Source organism: Lissotriton vulgaris, chromosome 3_1, assembly GCF_964263255.1.
Source record: "Lissotriton vulgaris chromosome 3_1, aLisVul1.2, whole genome shotgun sequence".
Lineage (NCBI taxonomy): Eukaryota > Metazoa > Chordata > Amphibia > Caudata > Salamandridae > Lissotriton > Lissotriton vulgaris.
Window position 1 is genome coordinate 59,846,722 of NC_141689.1, and position 12,961 is coordinate 59,859,682.

The following is a 12,961-nucleotide window of genomic DNA, read 5'->3' on the forward strand; positions in this document are numbered from 1 at the left end:
TAAGGAGCAACATGTAGGTACCAATGCAGAGTCTAAAATTCAATAAAAACCGTCTCCTTTGTAGATATCTTGCATGTTGTTTCAGAAGTTATTGTGGTATATGGAATTCATATCATAGTCTGTCAGGAAAGCAGAAACAATATGGAGGCAGGAGATGAAAAAGAGATGTTAAGTACACATTTGAGATAATATAGTTGGAGAAAGGAAGTAACTATGAGCAAACTTACTATGTAACACAAAAAAGTTGCACAGTATATTTTAAGTCTCACTTTATATTATATCTTTTTGGGTACTATTTCATAATTTTCATATAAAAAAGAATAATGTCTCAAACAATTTTAACTTATTAAATTTAAATTTATTGTTCCGATTTTTCAAAATCTAAAATATTTGCAACATTATTTCATCTGGTATGTCGTCCTTTTCATTCCATTCTTCAATTTCATCAACACATTTAATTAATTCTTGGTCTACAGTGTCATCCAAAAAGTCTATTTCTTCTTTTTCTTCCATAGGATTGTTATCCATATTTATTTAAAATGAAATATTATTTTCCTTTGGTTGTGCTTCCATTTTCTTGCTGTAAATTGCATAAAAAAATAAATATATCAGTAGAGATAGGGCACTGTTGGGTTTAAGTTCAGACAGGTACTTGTGAATTTTTAAAAGTGAAGTTATCTTTGGGCAGTGTATGGTTTCAGGCAGGAAGTAGAACTATTAAAAAGTGCCAGTGATGAAGCCTAAGTAAATTCATAATTAAACCACAGAAGCCTAACTCAATAATTTAAATAAATAAGCCTTTCTCAATGTCTAATTCTTATAGAGGGACAGTATATAACTATCTGAAAAAGTTTTCCCAAATTAACTTAAAGTGCATAACATAGTTTTCCTTTCAAATTAACAACTTACCTTCTTTAAAGTAGTTGAAGTTTTCAGTCAAATTCTTTTACAGATGTACCTTAGGTAGTGGTAGTCAAAATGGCTGTGTTTCTCTCTCATTTTTCATATATATTCATGTACTTAACCAATCAAATGTCAGCACATAATAGTACAAAATGTAAGTAACATTTTAATTGGTTGAAAATTCAAACAGTTTCCTATGTGTTTTTGTCATGTAATTTACCTCAGGATATTTAGACAGGTCTACAGCCCAAATGGCTCAATGGAATACCACCAAATTTGGGTAAATGGAAGGGACTGTTATGTAGTAGGGCCTATTCTATATTTGATGAAAGTGTCTCCAGTGGTTTTTCTGTAAATTACTTTCCCACCTTTTTTTAGCGAGCGCTTACCGGTGCGCGCCCCGGTACGCGTACCGGAAGCGTTACGGGAGTCCTCCATTTTGTATTTCGGTAGCGTCGAGACACAAGATGGAGGGCAAACAATGTTGGGAATGGGTAGAAGGGGGCACGGAAGACACTTCCTGACCCTCTAGGTTTTCTGAGGGGGGCTTAGGACGCTCATATAGGCAAAAAAAAAAAACGCAGGAGGAGCGCTTGGTACGCGCACCGGTAAGCGTACCGGGAGCGTACTTTGGTGAAAAATAGTGAAAAAAGATAGAAAAAGATAAACGTTTTGAATGATCAGAGGTAGGGTAGCTCTGAAAAGAGCTTTTGGGTTCTGTGGCTGATTTAGGTACCTACAAGTAGGTTCCAATGCACAGTCTGAAATTCAGGAGGAATATTCTATTCCCCTCATCAGAGAAGTGCACACCATCTCCTCTGTAGATGTCTTGCATGTTGTAACGCATGTTGGAAACAATTGATGACATCCAATCTTCTCTGGCCAATCCAGTTCATTTCCACATTTTGTAAATTGAGGTTGTGTACATTTCTGTTATCAGCATACCTGTGAGCCCAGTGGATGTAAGTAAAAAAAACTGTATACAAAAATGTTTTATATTAAATACATATAAAATATATTTTTCTTTTAAAAGAAGAATACATTTTACAGCTTAAGATATTTGCTATTAAAAAACCATTGAAATTCACTGAAAAAACCATAGGTTATATAACAAATATAGTTAGGAATTAGCATTTACAAAACCTTGAAAATTCACTGAAAAAACCATAGGTTATAGACCATATATAGTTAGGAATTAGCATTTACAAAAACTTGTAAATTCACTGAAAAAACTATAGGTTATAGACCATATATAGTTAGGAATTAGCATTTACAAAACCTTATTTTACTCACACTAAACCATTGAAATTTGCATATATAGTTAGTTGCACTAACTATATATCGCGCACCCGCAATCCACTGCTGATGATGTCACATATTACATCATTCAATAACATGGTCAGTGATATCACTCATGACATCACTGATGACAACTCAAATGACATCAAAGATAACATCACTGATGACATCATTCATGTGATAATACTATGAACATCTTCAGACTCTAATATAAACTTAGATACACTCAGTGTAAAGAGACACTCACAAACTGTCACTCATCCATGGAGTTACTCATACACCTAGTCAGTCATGCAAAGAATCAATCACACCTCCATTTCCTCAACTATACAGTTATACACACCTTACTTATTCAAACATATTCTAATATATATTTACTCTCTTATACAATCACTGATACAAGTTTACAATGAACCATACAGCCACTCACACATTCACTGGCTCTTATACACAGTTATTTACATATGTCAACTCTCACATGTACTGTGTTTTACATTTGTACTTACTTTGACATGTAGCACTGAGATATCCATTCACTCACCAATACACACATGCACACAGTCAACCACCCATACAGCTGTTACCACATGCAGTTTTGAACCCATACATCTACTGAATCAACTGCTCACACATCTATGCACTTAGTCACACACCTCCCAGCCACCCACACACACAGTCACTCTCCCATACAAATACTTGATCAACCAATCAATAACCCATATAGTTAATCATATAGCTACTGATCAACACATGCAGCAGTTTACAGAACAACAGATATAATGATGCACAAATTAGGACAGTTTAGTCACTAACCCATGCACTCAGTGAGACACATTTAATTACGCTCTCATGCAGTTAGTCATGCACCTACTAAATCCTTCATCCAGACACTTATACATCCACTCATTCTTCAATATGTAAGACATATTTTAACTTTAAAGAAATATACAGTAACTGGATGTTGTCATCAGTGATGTCATGAGTGATATCACTGACCATGTAATTGAATGATGTAATATGTGACATCATCATCAGTGGATTGCGAGTGCGCGATATATAGTTAGTGCAACTAACTATATATGCGAATTTCAATGGTTTTGTGTGAGTAAAATAAGGTTTTGTAAATGCTAATTCCTAACTATATATGGTCTATAACCTATGGTTTTTCCAGTGAATATATATATATATATATATATATATATATATATATATATATATATATAGGTAGGGCTCCCGGTTTTATGGTTTTATTTTTCCGTCATTTCCATCTGTATTTATCCATATTTATTTTTTGTCAACTTTATGTGTATTTATCCATATTTATTATGGGTTTCGTGAAAAAGTAAAGCTGAAACTAGTATATTTCCACATTTATTTTTCCAATAAATATGCAGTCATACTTGAATGCCTGTCAGGCTTCAATGATAGGAACACCTGCAGAAGGTACATCAAGGGACTTATATGAAAATATGCACATTTCTGTATCAGCCGTGTGCATATCTACAGCTGTTTAAGCCTCTTTACTAAAATTCCTTTCTTTTTAACCCCTTACCTATCGATCCACGCAGTTATTGGCCTGACAGTCATGACAAAGTGTATTTAGAATCACTTAAAAAGCACCAAACTTTCGTTTTTATCCACATTTAAAAATAAAGACAGACAAGAAAATAAAAAGTTTTCTGTCTGTATTTATCTGTAAAAATCTGTAAAATCAGAAAGCAGGGAGCCTTAATTATAGGTACAAATAGTTTTTTTTTTTTTTCCAGCACTCTTCACCTGTTGTTCCGGGGCACAGGGTCGACCCGCTTCGGCCATTGGCTGACTTCAGTGTGAGTGGTCGGTCAGGCTGCTCTTTACGAGGTGCGCAGCCACTTACAAAGTAGTTTGCCTCAGTGCCGAGGACCACTATCGCTATGTATGCTTTTGTAGACCAGAAAATATTTTTGCTTTTAGCCAATGTATTTTTTTTTCTTTAAATTGTCGAGGGCCTGGGAACTCTCTTAAAAATAAAGTTTGACAAAAACTATGACAGTACAAGCATTTTGAAATGAAAATGGTAGCAGCCAATGTCACTCTTGTTAACGTTGCCATGGTTTTTTTTTTCTTTGCCACATTTTGTTACCATGGCCCTGATTTACTAATTTTCAGACCCATTCAGAGGCGCACTGGAAAGGGCTGTGAGCGACACCCAGTGGCGGAAGCTTACAGTCCGCAGTGACTTGGCTCATGGTAGCATCTAACCACATGCGTCTGCCCCAGGGCTGTGGGCTGTTCAGCTCATGTTATTGACATTTTTAATATATGGATTATTTGCACAGGCTCCAATAATTCTTCTTAAATGCATCCTCCCCGGTCTAATCGGCACCTTTCCTCCTCTAGTGCCTCCTCTCGGTAACTGCCCTGCGCCTGCCTGGAAAGAAAGGTCTGAGAAAGAAGCCTGCCAGCTCCACACGCAACATGGCAAGACAAGGTAAACCTATACATTCACCATCTCTTTTCTGATTTTTACTTCTTTTTCATGAAGCCTTGGAAATTAAAGTTCACTTTGAGTTGCATACTGCTTCATAATCCACTCGGTGCACGAAAGCTAACCAAAACATTGCCCATTAAATATAGGTTTTCCTCGGTCGTTGCATTTTTTACTGATCAATTCCCCCTTCCTAACCCTAATAGAAAAAGCTACCAAGATTTATCGAAATCTGGCATTTTTACTCTGGCTGATCTGCAAGGACGTTTGTGCAAAAGGCAGTGGGGCAGATTTACAAGAATTACAAGAAGGTGCCACCGCAAGCCTCTGGCTGCACCACGCTGCGGCACTTTCGGAAGACAGAAATGCAACATATTTACAATATTCCTGTGCTTTTCCCTGCGCTGGCGCACAAACAGCTGCCATACGCTGGCGTGGGCACCCTTGCACCTTGGTGCAAGGATGTCTGCCCCGTGGGGAGATGTTTTTTTCTGCAGAAAGGGGGACCTTCTTGCAGGAAAACAATCACTGCAGGCAGTTTCCTCTTTCAGTGTGGGCTGTATAATGCAGCGCGCTTTGAAAGAGGAAAAAAACGAGGAGAAATGAAAGATTTCTACTTGTTGCGCCTTGCTACGCCACCCCTAGGGTGACATAGCATACTGACGCATTTCCATGTTTATGATTCCTTGTAAATCGGGAAATGTGTCTGGTTCCATGCTTGGGAACACCCACAGCAACTCCCATGGAACGCCCCTTCAACGCACAGAGCTGCGTGTAAAGGGGCCATATTTACAAGGACAAGAAAAGCCACCCTGTGTGGCTTTTTCTGTCCTTGTAAATATGGGGCAGGGTAATGTGCTGCCAGTGCATCACAAAAATGTACATACTGGCAGCGCAAGGGGCTTGTAAATCTGCCCCTTGTTTTCTGGTGAAACGTATTTAGCGCACTCACAACGTGCAAGTCGCTGACACCTACGACCACAACCCGGATGTCCACTCCCCATATTCAGGAGCAATCACGAGCGAGAGTCAGACTCCAGCGGTGTGGTCAAACCTCGATGGAGCCCTTTCATCCAATGAAAGATCAAAGCACGGCAGGGCAGTTACATGCACAGGAGAAATGGAGGCATTGCACAAAACCGCACAGCATGTGGTCACTTAAAAATGCTGCAACATAGATAAATACAGCAGTGATTCAAGATCCAAATTATCCATTACAAAAGCTCAGAGCTGCCAAGTTTTGTTTTTATATTTCTGTCACATTTTCATACTTTTAGAGCTGGCATTTATGAGTCACACTTCAGGACCTTTTAGTGACACTGAGTGACATATTTAAGCCAGTAGAACAAACAAGTAATTTAGGGCCATATTAGCAAGAAGCCCGTTAAAGTTATCACTGTTTTAGCGGCAGGAAACTGCTGCTAAAGCTGCGATAACGGGCTTAATAATATACGCTATAGAATTCCAATAGAAGCCTAGGTTAGATGTCCTGCACATCTAACCTGGGCTTCTATTGGAATTCTATAGCGCATATTATCAAGCCCATTATTGCCGCTTTAGCGGCTGTTTCCTGCCACTAAAACGGCAATAATTTTAACAAGCTTTTTACTAATATGCCCCATAATTATCTGAAATAACCCATCTGCAGAATGTAATGACACAACCTCGCATTTCGGCAGGTAGCACTAAAACCGGGGGAGAATCCGTCAGTGTTATTTTTGCTCACCACTGTGTCTTCTCATATTTTAGAAGCAGCTTATTTTTCTCTGTTTAGAAAACATCTTAAAACGTGGCTCTTCTCTCTGTAGACTTCGCCTGTAGTGCTTGTCTTGTCTCTGTTAGGATTGTTGTCTTCTTGGTAAGCGTTTTGACACCTATTGGTTTCCTGCACTTTATTATATTTGTTTTCATTTAATTTAATCAGATGTTGCTGCTGCCCATTCTATGTGGTGGGGCAATGCGTGAGCAGCACAAAAATAAATAAATATATATAGAATATATATATATATATATATACTTATCTTATGCTCTCCCGCGCTGCGCCTCTGCTCCCGGCACTGCAGTTCCCATGAGCACAGGCTCCCAGCTCACCACGTAATCCCAGCACTTCTCTCATGCTATTACTCCCAACACGAGAGAAGAACAGGGATTGGGCTGAGCTGGCCGGATTCAGGTTCCAGTAAGGACAGGGAGCCGGCGCTCCTGAGCCTAGTGGTGTAACGAAAGTTGAGGGGGCCCCTCTGTAAGGTACACGAAGGGACCGCAGCTCCGGATTTAATCCAGAGCTCTGAGTACTGTGCTGAGGGTGCCCCCCGCAGCTAGGGGCCCCCCCACACCGCGGGGGGTGCGGGGCCTGTGTTATGCCCCTGCCTGAGCCCTGCAGATATCTCCAATGAATAGCCTGGAGATATCCAAGTGCGCATGTCGGTTTGGCCAGCTGCATACATACAGCCAAAGCGACATGGGCACTTTCAGTGGCCACTACTCCTCCTCCGCCTGCTGATGTCTCTGCGACCTGGCCCCGCCCACCCTAGAGTTGCAAACTCCAGCAAATTCGGCCAAGTCAATAAAAATAAAATGATAATAAAAGTGTTTTATTATCATTTTATTTCTCACTTTCTGTCTTTAACAGTGGGGCGACGCTCCCCCGCCTTGTCGGAGGAGCCGCCCCTGCATTTCATACTATCCCGATGGTGAAGGAAACTCCACTGGTGGATTTACTCCAGAAGTTACCCCTTCTTCCAGAAGTCATATGCGTCTCCAATGCCACTCACCTCTGAATCAGGCTGGGCTGCAAGGGAGCCGAGATACTGCTTCGTAAAGAATAGCCCCACGTCCTTTGCTGTTACAGACCAGGAAACCAGTGAGGCACTCTCCACTACTCACGACTCCTTCTTTCTGACACATATTCTTCTCGATTTGTTGCCTTTCTCTTCTCCGTTTTGCTTTCCACCTTTATTCCTTTTATCCTTTTATCTCTCTGTTATGTCTCTCTCTTCTCTCATCCTACCTTTCCTCTCTTTACGATCCCTCTCTTGAGACTTCCCCTTCCACCTACAATCTCACTCCATCTCTGCTTCTCCAATTTTACTTTCCTTTGTCTTTTTGTCTTCTTTTCACTCTGCTTTCTCTCCCACCCTCTTCTCATCTTTTCTATTCAGCCTCCTTCTCTACTATCCCTCCCATGAAATCCCTCCATCTCCTTCCTTTGTCTCTCTTCACTCCCCTCTTTTAGTTCCTGAAAAGACTAATAACTCAGCCTCCCTAAGGTTAAACTTTAATCCACCAGGAATGATAAGTCTCTTGATAATTAAACCTGTGATTAGTGGGAAACGTGAAACTAGAAGTTGGACAGGGTAAAATGCCAATGTGACCCTGGACTGGCTTCAAGTGTCAGGACAAGAACATTCACATTTCAGAGGTAAATACCCATTGAGTGTTCTCGTAGCACCTTAATTTGCACAATATAATTCTCATTATTCAAACTACAACGTTTTCATGATTTCAGGCACCCAGATAAACAATATTTAAACATTCCCAATAAAGGTTGATTAAAAAAAAGGCCACGTCACACTGACAATCCAAACTGTGATATAAAGTGCATTATGAAGGGACCCCTTCCTTCACAAAAACAACCCTCACACCATCCCTGGGTGGCACAGGGTTTTGAAGCATTCCCAGATTTACACTTTGTTGTAAATCTGGAAATGTGCCAAAAACGGTGGGTGTTGAGTGCGAACACCCACCGCAATGCCCATGGCATGCTTCCCGGGGCAGTGTGAGGCAACCCTCAGGGTGGCTTTACTTGGCCTTGTAGATGTGGGTAAGCCCCGTGGACTGCTAGAATATCATAAAAAGTGACGTTCCGGTGGTGCACTGAGCGTGTAGATAAGCCCCTCAGTGTTCTTGGGTGCTACAACGATACAAAACGTGCCTCTCTCTTGTATTGCAACCAGGCAGCTTTTTTTTCAAACACCCTGTGATTCTGGGCCAATTTTAATCCTCCGTGCCTAAAAATGAAGGTTTCCGTCTGTAACACAACTGGTGCTCGTGTTAAGTGCTCTGATACCTTCGGGTGGTGTTTGCGCTATGTAAAACTACAACAACAACAAAATCGCTCTGCGGAAAAGATTGAAAAGAAAAGCTCTCTGGAGAAAGGACTGGGGATCAGAAACCCATCCTGAATTCGGCATGCCATACATTTCTCTGTCTCTGATCCCAAGTAAATGATAAAAGAAAGGCTGTTAGCATTAGTCCCGGCAAGGCTAAGATCAGCAAGGCGCTTTACCGTGGGCACCAGGGAGTCTAGAATTCGAAGCACCCACCACACGAGCACGAAGGATCCCCCTTTACAAAACACATTGGGCAGATCCCATTCAACACACAATTCATCGCATTCTGAAACTAACTGCATCGCACGCTGCCCCCCCTCTACCCAGGGCCAGACTGGGAACCGAAACTGGCCCTGGCAACCTGCTCGGTCAGGCCCCCTTGGGGGGAGGAGGGTGCAGCTGAGATGTTTGCTTGGGCCGGTTTCGGACGATTTTGTTACAGTGGGCTGATATTGCCGACCCCTGGTAACAAAAACGGCACCCAGGGGCCTAAAACCGGCCCCCACTCTGGTGGCCCACTGGGGAAACGCCCGGTGCCCGCAACGGCCAGTCTGGCCGTACCTCCATCCCCAACTAAGAGGCCCATTAGATGGGAAAGAGGCTGCCCAGGGCTGCCCCTTTCGGAGCACAGCACAAAAAAGTCACTGCCAAGGTTTGCCAATTAGCGATCATTCCCTGCAAATTATCTTCGTGCATTCCACATCCTCCAGCATCCTCTGCTGGCTTTGTGTGGTACTGTAGCATCTGGTACAATGTGGTGTTACTAATAAAAGTTACATTAAATGCAAGTACTACAACTATCCACTCAGGGGAAACGCCCATTGGGCTAAAAGTGCTCCGTTGTGTGTCTTGGCCCTAGCTGCTGTAGCTTCCATGACGCACTCAAATCTTTATCCGATCTATACTGGACTGGACTGCAATGGAGATGTGGGCCTAAATGACAGCCCCATAATATGTGGAAAGTATTTGAAGTGCATTAAAAACTGTGGGAACTATTAGCCTGATTCATCAAGGGGAGGTTTTGCGAGTCTGAAATAGCGAATCATAAGGAATCGCTATTTCAGACTCGCAAAACGGGATTCATGTAGGATTCGCAATATTTTTTGCGAGTCCTACTGATTCCTTATTTGCGATTAGCTAATTGCTTATCGCAAATAAGGAATAACTCCCCATTCATTCCTATGGGCCGAAAGGCCCATAGGAATGCATGGGGAGTCATTCCTTATTTGCGATTAGCAATTAGCTAATCGCAAATGAGATTGCGATTTCAAGGGTGCAGGGGTGTACAAAGGACACCCTGTAACACCCCTGAAATGTTAAATTACACAGATGTCACACACACACATGTCCGAAGGACATGTGTGTGTGTGTAACATGCAACTTAGAAAAATGCTTTTAAAAGCATTTTTCTAAGTTTTCGCTATTTACCACGAGGTTTGACCTCGCGGTAAATAGCGGCCGAAATTTGCGAATTCGCAATTTTAAAATGTTTCAAGAATAGCATTTAAGGAATCTCTTATAGAGATTCCTTAAATGCTATTCCTCGCAAATTTGCGAGTCTCTAAATAGCGATTTTTGCATTTGGGATGATGAATCCCAAATGCAAAATTTGCACTCGCAAAGGGCCAGATTTTCAGAATCTGTCCCTTTGCGAGCGCAAAAAAGATTGATGAATCAGGCGGTATGATCCCCAGTGTAATGTTGCTGTGGCCATAGACACAAAATATTCTGCAACTGTTTTGCGTCTCTTTCATCTTCAGCCAAAAGATACAGCATACCTTAATTTAAAAGGAAATGTCAAAATAGTCTGTGAATAAATGCATTATTTTAGGCTATGAAAGCTGGCTTTGATAATAGAGTCACTGCAGATGTCTGTGTCTGTAACCAGACAGCCACACAACTGAATCCTGGTTTGGCCATGCTAGTATAGTGATCTGCATTCAGGGCACGAGTCGAGGGTTCACACAGGTACACAGCGTCCACCCGCTATTTTCACAGGGTGGACACCGTCGCCCCTGCCAAGAAGTTGGGCCCCACACAAATATGTTAGTGTCCCTGTGTAATTTTCAGACACCGGGATAGGTTCAGCAGCGCCTGCATGTTGCCTGCTTTCCATTCCCAGCAGCGATGTACAGGCAGCGAGGGGTCTTTTTTTCCACCTCCAGCTGGGCCAAAGTTAAGGGGCCATCAGGCCTCCTTTAGTTTGTATATCCTGACTGGAGGTGCCCTGGAACCTCACACTTAAATGTAAATGCGACACAGGAGAAACAAAGGCAGCCACCTTGATATCTCTTCACAGGTACTAAAGAGAGGCAGTTTTGCCTTTCTTCAGTCCCTGTATATAAGAGATGCATGCACCGTAAGAATGTCCGATGTGTTTGTTTGCCCCAGTATTTACACAAATAACAATTCCAATAGCACGATTTAATTTCTTTTATATAGCTACGTAGCACAATGCAGGGTGTCATAACTCTTTACGTAACATACACATTATACCCTGGCAATAAATCATGTGATGTGTTAATCAATGGACAAGATGAGTTACACGAGACAGTGAGGGTTACAAGATGTAGGAGTCACATGTCCTTCATACCTCACTGTAGTCTATTAGAAGGATTACAATTTATGATCTGCAGGTAACAAAAGTATCTCTGTGTTAAAAGCAGTAACCCACTTTACTACCTACATAAAATCAAAATCTGTCATCTGCATGTTACTGATGTGCTTTGCAGAAGACAAATTATCCAGCTATGCTACTTTGATTTAAGCCTGGGACTTCACAAAACACAGAGATCTCGAACAAACGCGTTCACCCCCAGAGTTATCTCAACATTATTACTATTCCCTGAAATTTACTGGGCACCTTTAAAGCAAATGCCTTAACCCAATCACATATTTTAAAATGCAGACATTGCAACCAATAAAGGAGAATAGATCTACTGCCATGCTTCTCCTTGTTACCAATTTCTTTATGAATGGGTTAAAAAAAATATATACATTAGTTGAGGCCCAGATTTTGCAACTGTGTTGCGCCACTTTTTTTGCACAACTTCAATGCCAGCTCACATAATGTGCTGAAATGTATTTTATATACCTGATAAACATGTATGAGGTTTTAATATCTGGTGTCACTTCTTGTGATGTCACATCCAGTGAGGTACAATATCAAGCTTCGTCACGTCAAGCGATGTGATGGCAAATAAGTGCACTTATTTGCCATTACTGGACGACGTACTAGGCTGGATACGTTACCTGAGGTGCACCCTACCCTTCAATTTTTTGCTGATCTTTACGCACGCAAATTGTGCTGTGCACCTCCCCTACCTCTTTTTTATCAAGCGATGTAATGCCACGTGTGATGATTTCACTTGCATACTGCCTGACCTGGTTAGTCCCCCCCACTTCTTTTCTTAGGACTTGTGCCCTGTCTGTATTTATAGCGCTACGCTGTCCCAGCCTGCGACTGAAAGCTCTGGAAATATGCAAGATTCTGTATTATATATATATATCACACACAGTAAGAAAGGCTGCTGTAAAATGTGCAGAGATTATGAGGCAAATTTACTCACTGTTCATGTAATGCAGCAAGCAACCAAAGTTGTGCTGTGTTGCATGAAAAGTAGAGAGAAGAACAGCACAACATCTAATAAATTATGGTGAATATAAGATTTGGTGCGGTTTTCTTCTCTCCTTGTGTTTCCACACTTTACGCTAACATGAGCCAACACACGCACTTGACCTTGAACAAGGGTGTGTGTTCTGGCAAGCATAGGTTTTGCACAAGGAAGGTACTCTTCCACTGAAAGATATTCTGCTTAGACATAGTTTAATACTTTTCACTCTTAATATGTGTGCTGTACAGTGCAGCATGTATGTAAAGTGAGTAGTAGGAAGTGATACCTTCACTTCAAACCTGGCCTTAAATTTGACACTTCCGGCCAGGATTCCTAGCCGGAAATGTGATGGGTCTAGTCTTAAATATGACAGCTCTAGTCACGGGAAATTTGACATCTCTGGCTGGAAACCCTGGCCTTAAATTTTGACAGGGCCTGGGTGCAGGCTGTTGGCCTGAAACAGGCCTGGTTTTAAAAGGGGTGACATGTTGGGATATTCTCAAGAAGTAACAGTTATGTTTAAAAGTGTATAAGAAAAGTGTGTGCATGTAGGGTGGAAATGTCTG

The 12,961-nt window shown here is 41.5% G+C and overlaps 1 protein-coding gene across 2 annotated transcripts in view; it reads left to right on the forward strand.

The window, feature by feature from the left end:
* Positions 1 to 4,569: 4,569 nt before the first annotated feature.
* The window catches only part of LOC147725947 (uncharacterized), a 142,864-nt gene continuing 134,472 nt past the window's right edge, over positions 4,570 to 12,961 (forward strand). For both annotated transcript variants that reach the window (XM_086960072.1, XM_086960073.1), the window contains exon 1: positions 4,570 to 4,672. In XM_086960072.1, coding sequence (XP_086816198.1) covers positions 4,660 to 4,672 — 13 coding nt within the window. In that variant the 5' untranslated portion in view covers positions 4,570 to 4,659. The remainder of the gene's footprint in view (positions 4,673 to 12,961) is intronic.